The sequence below is a fragment of the Amphiprion ocellaris genome, chromosome 1 (assembly GCF_022539595.1).
Source record: "Amphiprion ocellaris isolate individual 3 ecotype Okinawa chromosome 1, ASM2253959v1, whole genome shotgun sequence".
Taxonomy (NCBI): domain Eukaryota; kingdom Metazoa; phylum Chordata; class Actinopteri; family Pomacentridae; genus Amphiprion; species Amphiprion ocellaris.
This window is the reverse complement of record NC_072766.1, coordinates 19,842,923-19,865,492: the sequence shown is the minus strand read 5'-3', so window position 1 is coordinate 19,865,492 and position 22,570 is coordinate 19,842,923. Positions and strand designations below refer to the sequence as shown.

General features: G+C 40.5%; 1 protein-coding gene across 3 annotated transcripts in view; it reads right to left on the bottom strand.

Annotated features, from left to right (window-relative positions):
• The window catches only part of LOC111562838 (protein unc-13 homolog C), a 118,137-nt gene that overhangs the window by 70,559 nt on the left and 25,008 nt on the right, over window positions 1–22,570 (bottom strand). For 2 of the 3 annotated variants that reach the window (XM_055009273.1, XM_055009280.1), the window contains exons 3-11: window positions 19,912–19,934; window positions 19,267–19,313; window positions 18,049–18,127; window positions 15,282–15,353; window positions 10,650–10,869; window positions 9,119–9,346; window positions 4,759–4,900; window positions 2,447–2,616; window positions 186–301 (exon numbers count right to left, since the gene is read on the bottom strand). In XM_055009273.1, the coding sequence (XP_054865248.1) occupies window positions 186–301; window positions 2,447–2,616; window positions 4,759–4,900; window positions 9,119–9,346; window positions 10,650–10,869; window positions 15,282–15,353; window positions 18,049–18,127; window positions 19,267–19,313; window positions 19,912–19,934 (1,097 nt within the window). The remainder of the gene's footprint in view (window positions 1–185; window positions 302–2,446; window positions 2,617–4,758; window positions 4,901–9,118; window positions 9,347–10,649; window positions 10,870–15,281; window positions 15,354–18,048; window positions 18,128–19,266; window positions 19,314–19,911; window positions 19,935–22,570) is intronic. The other variant, XM_035944146.2, reaches the window with a different exon arrangement.

The window sequence follows — 22,570 nt, the reverse complement described above, 5'->3', positions numbered from 1 at the left end:
GGTGATGGAGCACAGTGTCACGGCAACCTTAAAAGAGATGTTTCTTTGTGCAGCGTATGGCAGTTAATGAAGCCCCTTATCATGGCTGTAACTGTCTTTGTAAACTCAAAGATGAGGACTAGATTGGAGTGTGATCTAATCTAATCACATTTTTTCCTGTTATTGGATCACATCATGCTGGTTACCTCATGTAAACATGTGTATTGGCCATGAGGAGGAACCACGTTCTCCTCCCCTTTCATCTCCACGCTGATCTTCAGTCTGATGGCACCAGAAACTGCAGATTTGTCAGTCCTTTTGTCTGGAAAACGGAAATAAACTGGATTAGTCACAACTTGAAATGATCTGAAAAGTAACACAAAAGTACAAGCAAAACTGACGTATATCTGCAGAATAATAATACAGCATTAAAGTACAGTTTTCATTTACTTTTTAAAGTCTGCAAACTCTACTCCAGAACATACAGTAGAGTCTGTTTTCTTCATGACGTACTAAATTTACGTATTTTTACTGGGCAAAAACAAAACAAAAAAAACAAAAAAGGTGCATAACTTAGAATTCTGGTTTCCAAACAAAAACCAAAACAGCCAAAAACAAAAGACTGGTTGTGTTTGATTGATGTTTCCTGTTTTTAGTTTTTGGTTTAGAGACAAAAACAAAAATTTGAATTACAAATTAATTAGGGATTGTTCGATAATACCAGGCCTTTGTTCTTCGTTCAGCTCAGCTTACTGATATGAACATCCTTGGGTTGCCTTTTTCTTTTGTTTAACAGAATATCAGATGGTGAAACAGATGAAAGACATAAAAGACTCCAGTCACAAACAGAAAGTAAACTTCAATAAACTTTTTAAACAGTTACTGTGCGCTGAGAAATGTGCTCTTGACTGCAACATAACACAGATAAAACACTCAAATATTAAAGTAAAATCTTCTGAAACAACAAATATAAATGAAAAGACACACTAATGGAAAGACATCATGTACTGTAAAACATGCACTTTTAAAGTACATGACAAAACTTTTGGGTTTTTGGGAAATGTAGCTCTGCATGCAAGAATCAACACATACAAACACACACAACATCAAATGCAGAAATACACACTGACAGGTCTGGGAGCTAACGACTGCAAAGCTGCGGGGGTTCATTGCAGACTTTAAATGGCCCCCCTCTGTGCTCTCATATACTATTCATCATTTCTGTGTCAAATGAGTGAAATTTTCCTCCGCAGTCAGTTGGTCAAGAGACAGACAAGTGAAGAATAATGACGTGACAAAGCGACAGAGACGAGCGCTTCAAATGCAAAAGCCCAGATTGAAGAGCAGCTGAAGAGGCTTAGAGAGGAGAGCAGCTGGAGGGGTGGACACCCACACCAGCAAAGGCCTGTTTAAACATTCATTGTGGACATTTAAAAAGGCACAGAGCAGCAGCAGTGGGCAGGGGTCACTATTACCACAAATTGCTTCCTTTTAGCTAGAGAGGCAAACAAAGACAGCACCCGCCAGTCATAATACTTCAACAGAATTGGGAGCTCCCATTATGTTGCTATTCAACTTCATGCAGCATGTTGAAACCAGCGATGTATGAGAAAGCAAACGGTGACAGAACGACGCTGGTACAAGGACAGCAGCGATGATCTCAACTGGACCACAGCGGGTTTCATCATGAATTTACACTCATTTCCTGGCAAAAATGCTCACAGTGCAATAGGAATGTATAGGAGGAAGATACAGTTAAATGAAATGAGCCTGTATTATATTTAGAACTTATGAACTTTGTGAAATATGTCACTATCGTAAGCAAACCATAATAAATTGTTGATATCTATAACCTATGTAACCTATGTATAATCTCTGTAAATAAGACCTAAATCGAAAATCTAATTAATCTCACCTATTTAATTATCAGTTCTTAATTTCTGTATTTATTCATCACAACACTCTGTGGTTTCAGCTTCTCAGAATGGATGATTTGCTGTCATCTTTGTTATTAATGGCAGTAATTTTTCAAACTGTGAAACTAAACAAAGAGATTGAAGACACTACTGGGATCTCTGAGACGTGTTTTTTTTCACTGGGTTTTAACATTTAATTACTAAACAATTAATCAAGAAAATACTTGGGAAACCAATCGAAGATGAAAATCAGAATGTGTTGTTGCAGCCATTTATTTTCTAGTCACAGATTTAAATGCTTCCTTTGCCAGTCTAAAACTTTCTATAGGCACTTCTGTCTTGACATTTAACATTTTAGAGTCTGGCGATGCATCTGTTAAATGGAAAAAGTTATACTTCTATTTTGGAATCAATCCCAAAACTCTAGCATTATATCTGTGATATATTCCAATCTATCGCACAATGTAATCATTTTATCATTAGAATACCTGCCACCATCATTTTCAGATAATCTCATGTAAGAATATTGTGAGATCAAATGGGTAGCATACCTAGATTATACCAGACATCCATTTCTCCGCTGAGAGTGCGAACCTCAATGATGGTCTGGCCCAGGAAATCGTCTGACTCCCGCTTGAAATGTTGCTTCACCCGTGACTTGATGTCATCATCCTCGTCCCATACTCGCACCTTGATGCGATCAGTGGCGTTGTGACATTCGCTGCGAGTTGGAAGACAGTAACGGCAGGTCAAAACAATCACTACAACACAAATACCAACAGCGGCAATGGCATATTCAGTGACAGCTCATCTGCTTGTGGTATTCAGCAGAGCGGGATGGCAGTCAAGTGCACAATCGAAGCATAAACATAAGTGCCAACACACATGTACTTCCAGATCTTCTCTAAGTAACATATAGAGAACCATTCTTGTCTCGATTTACATAAAAGAAAGTGAGATTTCTAGTGTGTGCGCATGGTTGTGTATGTGTGAGTGTGTATTTATGAGTGAAGAAGGGCTTTCTGCCTGGCAGGAAGAATTACCCCAAGATATTCCATGACCTTTATTCTGCATCTCTGTGTTCTCTCTCTCTCTCTCCCATTGCATGCTAAAATTATCAGGGGAGAGCTGAATGCTTCAGCAAAAGAATGAAAGTGTGGCATTCAAAGCGCAGATTATATATTTGTAATACATTTCTACTGTAAAATGTCCATGTCTTCTCCTTTTTCCCTCTTTCATATATACAGCTGACAGATGCTCCACAGTAATGACGCTGCTAAATAGAACAGAGGTGGCCAAAGCAATTCAGACGGGGTCAGACTGTTCAGCTCTGGATTTAAAAGCAACAGATTACATTTTGTTCTAATGACATCTTGGGTGTGACAGGCCGAAAAAACAGTATCTGCAGTGTGTTTTTTTTTAACTAATCCCTTTCCAGGGGAAACACTGGCTGCTGCAGCTGCGCTCGTCCAGGACTTTGCTCTCTGCCAAGCACACAGTAATGTATCGCTCTATTAATCTACATCCCTGTAGTAAAAGGAAAGAGTTTTATTACAGCCACCACTGGAGTCTCATTACAGGTGTGGAGTCTTGTCTGTAACTGACTTAGGAGACGCAACACAAACATTTAGAAAATCTCAGTAGAACACAAGTCCACAGATGTGCTGTGAAACGTATTGAAAATGAGTGTAGCAGCACTAATTCCAAGAGTTTTGAAAGGGGAGAGAAACACACTTTGACTCTAAATAGCATAATTATATCGTTTCTGACATGAATTTGAGCTAACAGTATAGGAAAAAATATCCAGAGGAATGATGCTGGAAAAGTCAGTGCTGCCATAAACTTCAAAAATGCCATTAGCTGCTCTCTCTTTGGTTTATATCCACACGACAAACCCTCCCTGATTCTCTCACATTTGCCCAGTGTGCCATCACCATAGGATTACAGTTGAACAGGAAAAAAAAGAGCTAAAAATAATTATATAATGCAAAGCCTTTGCTGATGCCTGGTGGGTTGGAGGCAGACTTGGGTCAAATTACATGTCCACACTATTTTTGTTTGTTTTAACAGACAGATCTATGCGAGTTGAATATCTGACTGTGGCATTAACACGTCAGTTTTGAACACCTTTGCTCTTCCTATTTGGAATGTCCTGAGGCAGAAAACTTACACATCCGCTGCTCGAGGCGGAGCAGAACAACCACTAAAAACTACTGACAAATACTATTTTTCAACCAGGTCTGGGTTAACCTCTGCAGCTCCTAAGAGGAAATTGCACTGTGTTTTTCAGCCTGGTTCTTATTTTCAGTTCTGGCATCCCTCTAAACAAAGATAACATCCATTAAGCTAAGCAAAGCACATTTCTCACATGGTTCGTAAAAGCTCCAACTTTCCACATTTCCAAAACTGTCTATTTGGGAATCCAAAGATTACTACTTCCTTTTAGATACAATTCACAAGTGTGCATAATTACTCCGCCAAGGAATGCGGCGGAGTGTGAGGATCGGTGTATGTGAATCCTTCCGTCTGTGCACAACATTACTCAAAAACGGACAAATGACACAAGGACCACCTCATTAGATTTTGGCAGTGATACGGCCTATAGTCTGGATGCACGGATTTGTCATGGATTTCCCACTGAGATAGCTGCATGACGTCTGATAGCGGCACGGCATCACTGTAACTATGACAACAAGTGAATGCTACCTCAGTTGTCCTAACATGTCCTGCCTGAGCTATTAAGAAAGAATCAGTAATAAAGAAAAAACTTACTTATTTGGTGATGTCTCAAGAATTGCTTGAATACATGATTCCTAATCTTAGTAGGGATTATCTGGAGATTAAATTAATAGAGAGCACTCACAAGTAGAATTTCTCATCCCAGACCGGGTTGAGGTTGCCAAAGATGGTCTTCGTTCGGCGTTTGGTCTTTCCCACCTGGACGGTGACGTAAGGGTCGCTGGAGCCAGTTTTGTCCTTGGCCTGTAAACCCTGTGCACTCATGACTGGAACCACAAAACACAGTTAGAGAAGAATTAATTGTCATGTACTCCACACAATGAAGCATATATGATGATCTTAAGGTTCTGAAATTGTGATTTTACCCATTGTCACTTCACCTGAAATTAGTTATAGGATCACTGATCTACAAAGTCATGTTGCTTTTAAAATCACAACAAGGAGGCATTGGTCTACTCTAGCCAAGTGTGCTACTGCTGTATTTTTCACAATACACCATTCTGGACTTGTTGAGGGGCAAAAACTCAATGTGAGATGTCAGCTGGAGTAAATAACACCAGTCAGATTTGCTGTCGTGAGCAGCACTGTATGTTATCTGGCGTTTCACAAGCAATTTATTAGGATAACATTCAATATCTGTTACAGGATGTCTCTTTCTTCGCTATAAAGCCTGTAGTCGATGGCAACATGCTGCGCTGTGTGTCTCTTTGCAGCTCCATTTTTCCAACGTCTCACTACCATGTGCAGCTGCTACTTTATCTGAGTATAACGACTATCAGAAATGTAGAAGCATTGAGTGTTGTGAAGAAAGCAGACTTTTTTAATGCAGGATTTGCGATAAAGGAATGTTTTTAAGATGCTGTATCACTACTTTTACAGAAGAAAGATCAGACAACGGCAGCAGTGTTTGGCTCTGTAGTGCAGTTCATGTTCACTGATGGATACAAGAACAAGCCTTTTACGTGAAATATTTTTATTCCATACGCGATGTACAAGCTTATGTCTATTCTTCAGAATGTGTTGATTTTACTAAAAACCATACAGAAAAGTAAGCTATTTGCAAAACAGACTTTTATTCATCGATTCTGTAATAGCATCCTTCAGTTCGTTGATACAGGCAACACAGCTCAAGAGTTTCATGATGAAAGTTCAGTGTTAAAACTCAGAAGTGTATTTTTGTACCTGCGTTCACTTGGCTGCTGCTGACAGGATTTTTATGGGAAAATTATCTGTAAATTGGACAAATCGGTGGCAAATGTACCTAATCATCTTGTCTTAATATTTTACATGCAGTAATAACTCTGCACTTGATAACAGATTGTACGTGCTCTTGATCCACTAACAGAAAATTTGAGGGTTTAATGTTTGAACAGATTACAGGGCAATCCCATAACTTCACTCAGATATCACTTATTCTTCGGTTCTTATAGATAAAATAACCTGAAGATCTTTTGCCTGCAGTGATTAATAAATAATAATAATAAAAAAAAAGTCTGCTGAATCTGCATTCAAGGTATCCAATTGCAATGAGTCACAAAACTGACAAACATAATGTAACGTGTGGGTGCACATAATATTCTGCTATGTTTAATATTTACTATCTCCACCTTGGTGCTTTAGTGTGTTGGCACATAAACATTTACTAGAACTAATTACTAAATAAGCTGAACCCCATAGGAATGTTTTGTAGTTATTTGGTCATATTTGGTAATGAGCAGCCAGTAGACTAAAGTTATTATAATTAATCTCCCAAGGAACATCAGTGTATATATCAAATTTTACAGCAAATTCAATAGTTATTGAGATATTTCGATTAAGAAGTGAAAAAATCAACCTCATGCATATTTGATCCGTGTATTTGTGCCAGCCAGCATCTGCTGCTGAATTACAGCAAACCCTGAAGAAAAATAGTGAATAAAAGAACACTAGCAGTGCCACACTTGGTTTGCAATAGCTAATGCAGCAATGCAGCTCTTTGGTAAATTGACAACAGTCATTATTTATGCTTTTTTTTTTGTATATCTTCAGTATATCTATGATTTATCTGTTCCTATATCCAGACTGTAGGTTGATCCCAGCGCCGTGAGCGTGCCCACTGCTACAGCATGCCCATGCTGGGCTAACACTTGGTTTAGCTGATTCAGAATCTCACTTCCACACAGAGGAAGGTGCAGAGAAGGAGAGACAGTAGTATTTCACCGCGCCATAAAAGGGAAAAAGGACACTGCTGCATTAAATATGCATAAGTGACAGTCTAAATAATTCAGGGTACATATACCCTCAGCTCAATGCTGACAGGAGTTGGTGGGCAGGATATAGAGGTTTTGGGGGAATCATGGCCTACTTGCTCCAGGAGTACTCCAAATAAAATGACTCCTGTAGTAAAGGGAGTGGTCCGAGACAGTGACATATTACATCTCCGGGAACAGCTGCTGTACCATGAGTGTCTTTGAGGACCGATTGTACGTCATCATCGCCTATTACCTCATTTGAATCATGAATATATCTCAGCTTTGTCCATTAAGCTGTGATCATATGAGTCCGTTCAGTCCGTGAGGAGAATAGTGATTCAGATCAGCACTGAAGCATTGAAATGATAAAATTAGAACATTTGTGATCATGGTTCATATTTACTCTACACCTTTACCAGACACAGAATACCTCATGGTCACTCTGTGCTCCATAGTCAATGCCAGGCTGTTTTTATCTAATGAATGATCAAATAAATAACAACTCAATACGTACACTCTAAAATGGGGCGTTCAATAATCCCCCAGAAAATTGGCTGAAGTAACCCTGGGTCTTTGTCACGTCTCTTTCACTCACTTTTCCTATCTTTCTTCTTTTTTTACTCTTCCAGTCCTTTCCCTCTCCATGCTACTACTTTTCACCTCCATCTCTATTTGTCTCCCTCCTTCTCTGTTGCTATTTCTTTCTGCTGTATTGACACTGAGAGAAATGCAAGGTGAGCAATAAATGTGCTGGACCTGGCAGAGTTACCACAGAGATCGACTCGGCTCCATTGCGAGGTTACAGTATCACATTGTGACCTTCTTTCAGGGGCCACTTAACTAGATATAACATGGAATAAATCTACTACAACCCCAAGCCAGGCAGATAAAGAACTATCTTTAATAAATAAAGAGAAAGTTCTGCCCTGAATGAGTGCCTAAAATCCTTGCACAGTTCTGCATATTTACAGTTTATGGTTTTCTATTAAAATGCTTATAAAGCTAATATGAACACTGGAAACTAAGCCGTGTTGCATCAAAGAAAAATATAACAGTCATAGGGATAAACAACTGAGGTTATGTAATCAAATAGGTTATGAAAAACGGCACCAAAATTAGACTTCAATATGAAAATGGGGTTTAGTTGTACTACTTCCCACTAAGAGGGCTGGTAAACAAAGACAAAAGAGGTTAGGTAAGAAAAGGAAGAAGACTGGTTCCCATAAATTGTGCTTTGAAGACACGAAGATGAGAAAAAGTACTATCTGAGTTGGCAAATACATCTAATCATTAAGCAACCTAAGCAACTAATCATCTCCCAAAAAGAGTAGAATCCATGTGTAATAAAGCATCTAAACATGTGAACATGCTGTGAGGTGTTATATTGTCAAATTGCACTCATGGGCACGACATCTTGATTGGCATCTCTGATAGAGCTTGAGGTGCAGCTCTGGAGGAATCAGCTCCAAAGTACATCTGCAAAGTTCTTTCAGTGGAGCTATAGAACCAGTTAGGAAGCTAGCAAGCGAAAAAGGACATACATGTCTCTTTCAGTTGCAGTAGGTGTTGTTCAACTATAATAATATGTCGACGTAGCCTCTTCTATTAAGGCGTCTCAGGAGCTTTGCATTTAAAGTGCCACCACTTAACATTTGGCAAGCACATTTGATAAACTCTACTACTGCTCAACTTTTATCTTGTTTTCATTAGACTGCCATGTAAAAAAAATCAAGTGTTATCAAAAATGTGCCATTACTTGGGTAGACAAGTCACAGAGATTGCAGAGGAATGTAAGAATTTGTGTCCTAATTTTACAGTCGCTACATAATGGACCAAAAAAAAAAAAAAAAATCATAATTTTGTGTCTGCAGTAAAAACCTTCAAGGTGTTATCAACAAATTAGCTCTCCTCAAACTACCTAATCAATTTCTATTTCTATATCTGATTAAAAGTGCTCTGTTGTTTGTGGTTCGGTGTCAAAGGTTAATGGCCAAGATCTTGAGGTTAATAACAAGCAAATACTAATTAGAATAACAGTGTTTGTCATTTGGGAAGACTAATGGCAGTTTTGTTGATTTAGTATGGGAGTAAAGGGTCATGGTCCACAGGGCAGCAGACCCACGCCACAGTATTAAGACATCACTTGCCACAAAACACGTCTTACATTTCAGCTGACGTGTAAATGAGAGATAATAAAAACTTAAGTGGATGGTGTGAGGACTGAACTTTTCTCATACAATCAACCAGGCTAACCTGTGATGCTGATTTTTGCAGACCATTTGGAGGTTCCATCTAGCACAGCCTGCTTGGCCGTCTTCAGCTGGCTGGTGAAGTCCTCTTTAGTGACATGGAACATCTCCTGGATAACCTCGAACACTTCGGGACGATTCTTCTCCCTGATCTTCATGCGTTCCTTCATAGCCATGATGATATTCTGGGTCTTGTCTTCAGCCCCGTGCTTGGAGCTCTTTTCCACGGCCCCTGAAAAAAAGCCGAGTTTAGGCTGTAAATCTAATGCCCATAGAAAAGGTTATTTCTCATATGTACAGACCACATTTTATTTCAACAAGGAGGTTTAGCCAACCTTGATTTTCTAAAACACTGCAGTGTGAGTGGGAGTGCACATCCAGCAACTCATTAGATTCAATGTGCGTCTCTGCAATTCTGAGCTTGTGCAAAATGAGAAATCACAAAGTCATGCTTCAGTGTTGGTTTGTATGTGTGTGTTTCTTATGTGAGCGCGTGTCTGCAAGACAAAAGAGGCACATGTGATGGTGAATTTTCTATATCTGATCAGGGCATCGCGTATCTGCATTGCCTTCATGAGCGCAGATTGAAACGTGATAAAGATGAATCGCAGTTTGAACTATAAAACATTGCTATGTTGGTACGAAGGCGTTGGAAAAACATTGACTTTTAAAACAGCCAGGGTGTAGCTAATCCACTTAGAGTGTGCGAGGATTGCCGTGAGCATCATCCTGAAGCCTCCATGTCACATTGTTCCTATTAGTCTACACTAGAACAACAGGGATGTGACTGATTGAAAAAGCTGATTGGAGATTGTAATGAGAACCAGTGATTGAGGGAGCGTTGTAAAGGCCCCATGTAGCAATGAGTACAAGGACATGCATAATATGTGTTACACAAACCATCATGATAGCATTCACGCATACTGTAGGACTTACTGTATAATAGCTGTATTTATAGAAATATGGGGGAGGGGGCGACCTGATAGCTGAGTGGTGAGGACGCATACCATATGAGCGCCAGTGTTCTAAGCAGTGAGTTCCCAACTGGATCCCCAGCCAGCTGGACCATTTACTGCCTGTCATACCCCTGCTCTCTTCCCCCATAATTCCTGCCTCTCTCCACTGTCTCCCTCACTCCCTCAATAAAGGCAGAAAAACGTCTAAAAATACATATTAAATCATGTATGGGAGACGAACATTTTTACCAAAAAGAATAACCACAATAACATAGACTACATTTATCAGATTCTCAGATACACCATTTAGATTTGACAGAATTTAACTATGACATAACTGTGAGTCAGCAGAGCAAATAAAAATCTATCTGTAAAATTTCAACAGGTAACAGAATGAGAATCACATTTGCTCGCTCTCTCACTCAAACACACACATGCACAGCCATAAACCACTACATTCATAATGGAACATTTGTGAGCACATGCCTTTGAGTTTGACCTTACATAAAAGCATTATTGGATGTAACAGAAAAACATGGCCGTCAGTGTGCTGATTGAAAAAAGCATCCACGTCCTTACTTTGTAAACAGTCTGCATTAAGCAGGTCCTGGCACTTCTCGTGACATTTAACGCCACACTCTGAGCAGCGCATCCCCTGGCGGGCGATGCCCCACAGCAGACCCTCACACTCATGACAGTAGGTGGGCGCGGTAGCTGTCCAAACCTCAAAGTTATGGGGTGTTGTAGATGAAATTGGGTAGATCAGTGCCTGGAGAGTCTTCTTGAAGACATGAAGTTTCTGAAAGAAAAAGAGGGCATTAAAAACTCATCAATAAATTAAGGTATGAAGGCAATGATAGAAAAAATAGAAAAGCAGAAGAGTTGCAGCTGATGTTTTTAAAACTTTCATGGCACCAGATGCTAGTGAAGATAAGATTTCATAACAACATCAAAAGTTCATAAAAGACAAAGGAGTACTGAAATTGCTTTTTAGAAATGTTCACATCTTGAGATCAGTACTCAAAAAGAGAAATACTGTTCACCTGCTGAGGGAACACAACAGCCTTATATCATTAACAAAGTTTTTTTTGTCAATGTTCATAGGTTTAATTGAAACACAGCCTCAGTAGATTCAATTCAAAGTAAGATGGATTTTGAGCTGGATGAAATTGACGCCTGCATTAATTTAGGCAATTATATAACCTGACTCGGCTCCAGCATCATTCAGTGCTGCAGCAATTTCAAATTTCGTTTCTTAGTGAAACTGACCCAACAGATTACACTTTCTAAGAGATAACTTGCAGGAGGTTTTCTTGATCCCTTTTCTGATTACCTCCTCATCAATGGAGAGGTCAGCTGCATGAGAGTAAGTCAGTCCTATATCTCATTAAGCTTAGATTAACAGCATCCTCAGCCCACAGGCTTTGCTCCCATTGAGTGGTTTCCTGACAAAAGCCCCTCCAAAACCAAATACTAAAGAAGGGGCTGTCTAGACTGATTGCTGTGTAACAGAAGCCTCTTCAGACTGAATGCTTTACTGCAGGAGCCTTGCCATCCACAAGGACTAGAAAACGGGGAAGGACTTGCCAGTTCTTGAAGGCAGAATCAATGGATGTTGTAAATAAGGTTTTTAAAAGTGAGCATTATCCAGATTGAGAGAGGGAGAGAGAGAGAGAGAGAGACAATGACAGAGAAAGAGAAGGAGATGTATGGCAGTTAAATAAATCTTCGAGAGGTACTTGTTCTCCACTGAGCTCCACTCCTCACCCCGTCTCCCCTGCCCCTCCCCTTGCTGCCAGCCCCACAGTGTGTTGACAATGTGCTTTAACACCTGAATAGTAGCTCTGCACTTTGCCGAGACCACTGCACTGCGTGCCTACTCTGACAGACACAAGCACTTGCAGGGATGATTAAATGACACCAGATGACAGGACAACAAGGCTATCTAACATTGTGAAACTTTGCTGATACAACAGAGAGGCTGCTGAACCCTTGAGGGCCTCTAATGAAACAAACAGGGAGACGGAGAGATTTCCCTTTTAATCTGACGATGAGATGAAGCAGATGTCTGAGATTTATCCACAACTTACACACAAGCGAGACAAGGGCCACTCCCGCAAGCCTGCTCCTCACGAATTTAATACTAAGCTGTCGAATACTGACATAGCCCGCAGGAAATGAGTGAGTCAAAATCTCTACGAGCTTGGGAAACCTCTGAGAGCTCCCGCTTGCAGTTTTTCTCAGTGAGTTGACTTATCAGGTAAATATATATTTGCAGCTTGTATTTTGCCCACCTAATTGTTTTGATTGCTGCCTAGCATGCATTGCAAAACTGATCTTCTCAATTTTAAGATAAGATAAGATAAGATAAGATAAAGTTCTTTATTTCTCCCCACTCCAGGGGAAATTTACATTGTTACAGCAGCTTATGTAACAGTAGACGTAGTGATAAGAATAAAATAATAATAGAACAATAGTAATAATATTTACAATATATACAAGGGTGACAGATGAGGGTAAAGTGGCTTAACAGAAAAAATAAAAATAAAAATAAAGTTTAAAAGTGCAGAGATGTGCAGTGCAAGAATGTCAGTGCAAATTTTATGGTTTGGGGTGGTAATGATATAGTCCAGTTTATGTTAACATCAGCCAGTGATGCTGATGTTGTAAAGTCTTATAGCAGATGGACTGAAGGACCTGCGATAGCGCTCTTTCTTGCAGGGTGGATGTCTCAGTCTGCTTTTGTGCCCCTCTTTGATGATTGCATTACTAACATTTTACCATTAGTTTCATGACCACGCACTGTCCGTTTCTGTCTTCTTGCATTTCCTTAACTCTCCCTATCTCCTCACTGTCAGCCCTGACACTGCACGTCACACTGTGCAGTAGATGTGAGGCGAGTGCTGCATGTGTGAGTCCCATGTGTTACACTGTGAGGTAACCCTGGTGATTTTGTGCTGTACACTGCTAGAATTGATTGACAGCTGCAGCCTGTGCCTGAGAGCAACATGACGGGGAGGAATCTAATCTCTCCTCCTCCTTTCAGCACTCCTTTCCAATTCACCACCTATTGTCCTTGTCAACTTCTTCATTGACACGTCCATTCCCCCTCCTGCACACCCTGTTCCAGCCTTCTACACCTCTAATCTTACGCGTTAACTACTCTACTGTCCCTAACAAGGAATCCGTGTATTTCTTTTCAAGCCGCATGACCTTGGCATGCAACTAAGACACTTGCAACTATTTTAAATTACATCTACATAGCCTTTCTGCACAGCAAGATTCACAAAACCAGTCAGACTTACTGAGATTGAAATCATGGAGAAGTAATTTAAAATCAATACAGTATTATTTTGCAGCTAACAACCTGCTTGATGATATCTGAACTGACTTATAGTTACACATCACATCTCATTTCCAGATACTCGCTGACCCATGTCAGGTCGTAGCTTCCTTCTTCCTTTATAAAACTCCCTGGCTTGTCTCAGCAGGTAATCATGGCCTCACTTTATGTTGACAGTGACCGTTAAAAGGCTCTGGTGGACAGATCACATGCAGCTCGGAACATTGCGCGGACACACGGGCAGTTAACGGGCCCCCACATAATGTTCCTTTCTGCTCTAAAAAGCAAATACATGGGAAACATGACGCACAAAGAGAATTACATTAGGAAAAAGGGAGCGGTCTATATGTTAGCAACGGCAGTCAGAGACACTTTAATCAAATAATTGAATTACAATATATCAAAATGAAAAGTTAAATAGTGGAAGAGAGAGTGAATACATGAAATGAAAAGAAGATGGAAGAAGAAAGCACAAATGGATTCAAACATTTCTGCAGGGAGGGCAGATTGTTCAACATGGCTGCCTAAGCAGAGGCATCAGGGCCAGAGGGGTCATGATGACAAATCCCTCTCTGTTCTGATCTTCACTCATTCCCTCCTAATTTTTGTTCTTTTCTCGCCCTTCCTTTCCTCATCCGTTCTCCTCTCTTTTCTTAACTCCTCCGCACTCTTAAACAGCATATGGTTGTTTACTGAGCAGTTCTCGCAGTGAAGCACTCTCGTGGACTTAATGCAGCAGATGAAACTCTGACATCTGCTCGTCCTACTTACCAAGACCACACAATCTACAGCTCTGCTTAGAAGTCAGCTACCCTCGACCAATTATTAAACTCTTTTTTTGTTTTCTCCTAATAACAATATGGGATATCTGTCCCTGAAGTTCAGGTCCTTATTTACCGCTGCAGCACACTTTCCAAAGTTACCCAAGAAATGGCCCTTTTTATACACCAGTTAACATAATGCATCGCTCACGTCATTTCTCCCTCATCTAGGACATGAGTTGTTCATCCCTAAAGCTCCTTTGATCAAAAGCGGGACTATTAGTAAGCAATCAAGATTCTGTCACCAAAGGGCAACTGGACATGTGGACCATTAGGAGCAAGTCAAGTGTATGAAACCAATAGGTTCTATGAACATGTAGACAAATCCATGCACACAAATTCAATGCCACATTTATGGTCTCTTGAAACGATGAAATCTTTGTGCAATATGTACAGGGTACATTTGAATCCGGTAATCTTGTCGGCTTAGGCAGCCCCTTGTTGCACATCAGCGAATATGAAATTGTCTGCTTGTTTGTCTTGCTGAGAAACCGCCTTCTCCTGCTGTTTGCCTCCTGTTACGCGGTCTTCCCTCTGGGAGGGAAGAATTGCAATCAATTAATGCAGAGAGAGCTTTAGAGGTCAACACAAAAGTGTCTCACACCATCGACTGAGACATTCTGCCCTTTCCAAAGCTCAGTCATCCTCAGTGTACAGTGCTTATTATTAATTGCAGCACACGGTCTAAATAAAACGATAGGACCATTCCTTGATTTCTGAACTCAGCCAAATTATCTGACAGAAGGAGCACAGCACAGAGAATGATTAACTGACCACAGAGACCAATTTTATAAACTGCAGTATGTATTTCAGACAGAGAGACAGGGAGATTGTGGAACCCTGTGTTCCTGGCAACATGGCTCCACACCCTCAAGTACAATGGCTGCAGCAAACAGCACAGCTATAAAAGTTTGCCAGTATTCCAGCACCCTCTTCTCCAAACACCGCCCTAAAAAATAATGAGAACACGCGTCCCTCGTGCCTGCAGAACCCTTCATTACCCACCAAGACTGCACAGTAACCACACAATGATGTCCGTGTACTCACCAGGTCCTCGTTATTCAGGGTGGACCGGTTCACCAGAGCGAACGAGATGCCTGCCTTTCGAGCAGTGAGGGTCTGAGGGAAGAAGAGGAAAATTGAGATCAAGAAGAGGGATTAAATTCCCCGACCCATTTTACCTATCGGTGCTTTTATGCAGCATCTCAATGGATTTATACACAGCGGCATGTAGAACACACAGCTATAGAGAGTTCAACAGCTTTTGAATGAGTGGGGATATTTGGTAAAAGGCAGATAAGCCATGAGCACAAATGATTAGCACAAAAACATGTAGTTTGGTAGTTAAATTCAAAACCAATATATCAAAACAGAAAACTGATGCACTAACACACAGAAAAAGTAAGCTTACCAAAGCCTGTTATTTCCAAGAGGTCACGAATAGAGAATGAAAGAAAAAAACAAGAAATTGAATTAGACGAGAAGTGGAAAAGGTGAAGGCTGAAAGCACAAACAGCAGAGGAATTGAATTTATTATCCATACTGAGCGCATAGGTGTCTCAACTGCCATGCAGGACTGCTGGTTAAGGCATAGAGCTCTAGAAAGATTCAAGTATTCATCAAGAGAGATTATACAGCCGCTGCATGATTCTTTATCCACTCATGCATTGGAAGTTACTAAACTGCAGTCATGCTTGGCACTTATATTCAGTTCTCTGTTGGATGAAGCTTTGATCATATTTTCTGCTGTCTGCTCTGCACATTAGTTTGACACAAACAGAGAAACACAAGACACACACTCATGTATGGGTGAAGCCAGATGTACTGCACGACACCAACTCACACTCACACACACTTACAAAAACAAAGACACACACACACACACACATACACATCTGCACAGACAGTTACTCGAATGTAAACCAGAGCACACCCACACACGGCACTCTCACAAACACAAACAGGGAACAGCACACGCACACAGAAACACACATTTACATAAATTAGCTTTTATATTAAGATCCATTGAGTCTGGGTGAGCAGAGATTGATAAACATTTATCCCATACTGAGGGAAGTTACGTAACAGAGGAATGCAGACATGGACAGCTGACAATATTGGATCAGTCTTTACCACGACCCTCTTGTCTGTACAGCCCAGCTATGGTAAAGATCCATGGAAGCCATGGAGAATGTAGGAGGGAACGTGACCTCTACATGAACTGTGAGTGTTGATGTAAGTTTATCAACATGCACCAGCACTGCTGAGGTTGCTGCGGGCAATACAATAAGACCCTGTGACCAGATATTATCAACTCAGCTATAATGTAGCATTCAGTGCTTTGGGAATCGATTTTCAACTTTTTTGTTGTTATTTATGTTTTTGCACCCCGCCATAATGTGGGGGAACCCTGCTGTCCATTCCAATCAAACGCTGTTGCTGCCCTGAAGCAATCACACAGCAAATGGGGAACATTGACAAAGGAGAGGCATGAAAGGGGACCAATTAGTTTGCTGACTACTGACTTCATCCCACGTGTAAAAGGCTTGCCCAGTGTCACTTTTACATGATTTAAAAGCCTCACACAGTTAAATCAGAAGTCAATGAAGTCTCTCGGATATATTTTTGGGCTGAGTTGTCAACATTTCAAGTTCAGTACAATTTTGCGACACCTGCCGAGCAACAGGATAAGGAAGAAAAATGTCGGGCATCGGCGAGGCTGAAATCTGACAACTCACTGAAAAATATTACCCATAGCTGTTATGGGTCTATGTAGGAATGGCAAATATACACGCAAAATCCAAAAAAATTAAAAATTAAAAAGTTTAAAACGACAACCCATACTTACCAAGACATTGTTGGTTATTAATTTCATGAGAGATATGGACAAATACAGCATCAACTCATGTTGTTCACCGTGATATAAACATTCATCAGCATCTATGTGTATGACATCAAGCTGCATTATCATTTGCACCAAATGCACTTTGTATTATTTCAAATAAATTCTAAAAAGGGTCAAATGTGTAAAGAATATTAAACAGATTGTTTTTTTAAGAGTGTTAATTTTAAAGAGTTGTGTTAATATTTCCACTGTTTCGGCTAAAATACATGAAGATGAGAAACGAACATACACAAGACAGACATACTGTGCAGCACATAATGGACAAACAGTTATAAACAGACATGAATATCGCTGGCATCACAACAGACTGTTGTCTTTCACAAAGGCTAACCATGTGGCACAGTGCTAAAGTGGACTTCACTGCAACCGGACTCTCTGTGGGATATGTTATGACACATTATGGTGCAATAAAAACAAATGGTGGAGCATCACTGTGATGCGCTGTCTTAAACACCCTCTCTAGACTAATTAATCAAGCAGCAGAGTTATGGGTAAGGTTACATTTAACATTCCCACAAGGCAGTGCTCTAAACAGAACAGTCAGAGTTTTAAGTGGTTGCTTTTTATTGCCAATCAGCTACTTAGTAGGGATTTGTGACATTTTAAATTCTATATATTTTAAATCATCACATCATATGCTGCAACAATCAGAAGTAAAATTACAAAACCATATCAAGTTGTGTTTAATAAGTACGATGTTGTAAATAAGGATATTATATATTGAGAATAACAAACGCTGCCACTCTAAGGTACAATCACATTTTATCAGGTTGCTAGTAAAGATATTATTGTCCTCAGCAGGGGTCCATACTCACACAGAGTTAGATTCCACAACAGTGGTGTAACATGGGGTCACCTGGATAGATATCACATAAATCACACATAACCTTGTTGAGGCAGATGACTCACCAGGTCTCGGACAAGAGGCACTGTCCTCTTGCGGCGTAAATCTGGCATGCTGTCAATACCATAAAGAATACTGCCAGCCCTGGAGAAGCAGACAGATTTAAGGTGTATTAATATCATAATAATGCCATGCTGTGGGAGACATTACTACGGTGAAAGGGGGGCCTTGATTTACACAGCCGGCAAACACCATGGATCATGCCTCCTTCCTAACCTGTCCTGCCCCCTTCCTCTTCGCTTTGCATTGTGCTGACCACCTACACTAGGTTTTCCAGTAATCCCCCTCACCTTCCACTGCACCTATAGACTCCCCCTCTACAATGTTATCTCAATTTTTACAGACTATAGCGGCTGTGATGCTTGTTATTAATGCATATTTCACGTTACTAGATTTATTTTACATTCTATGAGAGCACACTGTGAGACTCACTGAATAATGAGGGCCCAGTGCGGTGAAAGCTATGCAGACAACGGACTCCACTTCAGCATTCTCAGTCTACAACACTTCAGCTCCACTTCTCTTGCTCTCTCTATCTTCTAACTCCCTTGTGCACACTCCGCCGCTCCCTCATTGCTTCCCTTCTTGGTCCTTTTTCCCATGAGGCTCTCAGTGGCATCACCTCAACTGTCACTCAAAGCCTCTCTAATGACCTCAACATGACATCAAGGCCCCAATGCCTCCACACAGATAAAGCTCCTCAAGCTTTTCTGTCAGCCCTCTCAGCGACATGAGTGGTTTGACCCTAAAGAAACATAACGTGACAGCTGTACAGTCTTTTGCTTCATCCCAGGGACCCTGGCTCTCGCTGCCTATACGGGCAATGCATGCTGCAGATGGCTGCATAGTCATGGCATGCGTTGGGGTAATGGAGGCTAAATAAGATTATTAGCTATTTTGTCCTGCATGAAATATAACAACAGTTGGCTGCATATACCTCCCATGACGACCTTCAAAATAACCATTTCTCAATTAAAAAGTCTGATATATTAGAAGTCCCACAAATGTTGCGAAGGAGTCAGGCTTTTTGGAAATTCATCTTCTCTGTGTGGCATGTCACAAAACAGGGATCGTGATACTTTAATTGCGACTGCCTGCCAAGGAAACAGCGCGCCTGTAACACTTCAGCTACATGCGTCTCAGCATGAAGGTTCAAAACAGCACAGCAGATCCGACTCGTGTAATTGTGAACCCATCAGATCAAGAAGTGAACCACCACTCACCCTCCAGACTGCAAGCCGAGCAGTTTGGGATCCAAAATACTGCGAGGCTGCAAAGACAACAAATACATGGTGTAAAACGAGAAATACAAGAAAAGGTGGGTGCAAGTACACGGCATAACAAATGTATTTGGGAAAAATACTGCACATTTGGGGGTCAACTCAGGACAAGATAACTGACTAAAGAGGAGGAGTACAGTGAAGGAAGAAGGGAGAGAAGCACCACAGGCAAAAGACCAAGTTATTCCACATCAATGTAATTTGTGGGCTCAAGACTGAGAGTTTTGCCGCTCTTGGTGCTTCAGGCCAAATTTGTCTATTGTGTAACGCTCCCTCCTCACTGACCAAATATCCAATTTGAAGCATATATCATTATCATATCATATATCATTTTCTGTAGCAAAAAAAAAAGGAAAAAAAAGATGACTGAAGGGATAACCACCACAAAGTGACAACAGGATGGCTCACAGGCACATGCTGCACTCTCTATCATACCAAAGATATCACTTTAATTCACCCTCAAGGAAACAAACACATACAGATACAGGCAGGTACATATGACGCACAATATCACACTACACATCACAAAAGCACATGCAAGGAAATGACAAGTGTCCAATTATCTGATGATAAACAGTGACACAAAACCTGAGTATCCAAAGCACTGGTGTCTGAAAGGAGAAAATGACAAGAGGGCCAAGAGTTAGAAAGGATGAAATCACTCCAAAACAAACACACTTTAGTCAGGAAACTAAACTATTATCATTGTCCGCCATCGTGATTCTGTTTTTCCCAGACAGTTTATGCAGAAGTGGAGACAGAGTCAATATGCACCTCAGGGAGGATGGCTATGCACAAAAATTTTGTGTACAGTAAAACAAATACATAAAAAAACAAAACCATCTCAGTTTTTGAGGTTGGAATGTGAAGATCATTCCTCAGTATGATAGAATATTTTTTAACAAAATCAGCATTAGGTAAAATTGATGCCTCAGATCAACAACACTACCTAAGTTAACACACACAGCAATGCAGTCACGGGACATTAGGTAGGCGTAAGCGGTTGGTATCATGTTGCAGTTTTAGAGACGAACTGCAAGAGGGCAAGCCCTTTAAATAAGCAAGACTGCAGAGGTGTAATTACTGTGCTATTGATCCATGGGTGATAAATGGCAGCATAATCATGATCTAATGTGTTACAAACAGAAAACAGCTGTTCACAAGAGAAAGATCAAATTGCCCCTCTGTTTACAGCGACACAACAGACTGTTCATTGTTGATGTGCAGTTACTGCATCACTAACGCAGCATAGGACACAGTTTTAATGTTACCTGTTTGATTTAGTTCTGCCTGCCTACTTGAAAGCTAACACCCGCAGAAGTGAAACAAAAGCAACTGAAGCACATTAAAGTAAAAAGAAATGTGGACCTGCACACTAATTGAGAACACAGTACATAGTATGTGGTGGATGGCTTTGTTCAGAGTGCTTTATAGTGCTATTAGTGTTCACCACAAGTGCATATCTTTTCATAATGAGCCCTCATGGAAGCACTGACATATTAACAACATTACAAATGGATTCTCATCAACAAACAATTAGAATGTATACATTTTTTAAAAGGTTGATTTGTGTGGAGAGACATCTTTGGTACAGGTGTGGCAATATATTATCACCGGGTGAGTTAATATCCAAAGCTGCGCACATATGCAGAGAAACTACACACAAAGAGGAGCTAAGCTGCAAGTGGGTACCACGGACAGCGATCAGCTAAGCTACTTTCAGCACAGCTCGACAAGATAGACCCATCTCCTCTAGCAGCAAGGCTGCAGCGGCACTAGATAAAGCCAGTCTACAAAGATAGGCTATAGGCTGCTGATAGGAACCTCATTTCACAGGTGCCTTAAATCTGTGGAACAAAAATGTAATTGACTGGTAGGAAACCTCTGAGACCGTGTGTGTTGTGGGTAAAGTGTTGAGGTAGCAACCGTAGCAGTAAATCCTGCGTTTTAGTGCCGACACACACGGCCGCACCATAACATAGATCAGGGCTCTCCAGAGCAGAAAAGCTTGCATGTGGCTGATAGTACTACCACGACTGACAAATGTCCCCGCACACCCAGGAACTTGTGTTCTTATGCCGATACCGTCGGCTTTCAGCACGGTGACAAAATACGCCAGGATCCTGGTCCAAAATTGTGATTTTGTGACAGTATGAGAATATTTCCAAGCAGCTCTTGAAACAGTGGAAATCAAGATAATAAAAGGACCAGCGCTTGTGACAGTCTCTCAAAACCTCTATCCTTCCTTTGAAGCTTAGGGTTCATATATGAGTGTTAGAATGACTGAAAGAAAAAGTGTGAATGAACAAAACCCAAAAGTGTGGTTGTGAGATGTTGCTCTCAAAAACTATAGCGTAAAAGCTTTCATCAGCTCGGTGGTTGTGAGCATTGAATAAATTTGACACTAATAACTATAACTGAGATAAAAATCTATGGCTGTATTCTTTGTGCTTTTCCAATATATCATGCTTTATTCCCCAAACAATTTAAGATATCTTGCTTTTGCTGACCTTACAGGATGGCATATTGATGCTGGGCAACACTTCCACACAGTCCCTTCAGTATGGGCTTGAAACTCGCGTTTGTGTACAGTAATAACATCTAAAGGTTTAGTTACAGATATAGATTTTGCTTGTCAGTGCAGATTTTCTAATTGGCTGCACTAGAACAGAATACAGCTTAATTTGTAGCGCTAGCAGGAGTTTGGCACAAAGTTTGTTCTACTGACAGCAGAAAGGATGAGGATTGAGCAGAAGACGAGTCACTGGCTTGTAATAGTTGAGAAGTGATCATGGGACATCACACAAACTCTCATTTCTAATGGAAGAAAATCAAGTGTACTTACGACTGGTTCAATACCTGGAGTTAAACGCAGTATGTAAATCTTTAAAACAACATTTGACTGTGTTGCAACAGTTTATTTTATTCTAGTAATAACATCATACTGCAAATGTAAAAAGGTTTTTTTGACTAAAGTAATGTAAGCGCATCCACATTCAATAAGATCACCTTGTATGATATTTATGATCAGCCTTCTTAGCATTACTTACAGCCTTATCAGTGTTCTACTGCACTGCAAGGTTTGGCACTAAATGGTTTAATTTAACTTGGAATATTTTGGGTGTGTTTTGTCTGTTTCAAATAATTCCATTTAGTGCCACCACAGGAGTAAATAATTATGTTTATGGAACCCAGGCCGCCGCGTCAGGACCAGCCCCTGTACATGAGTCACCTGCTTAACCTGCTG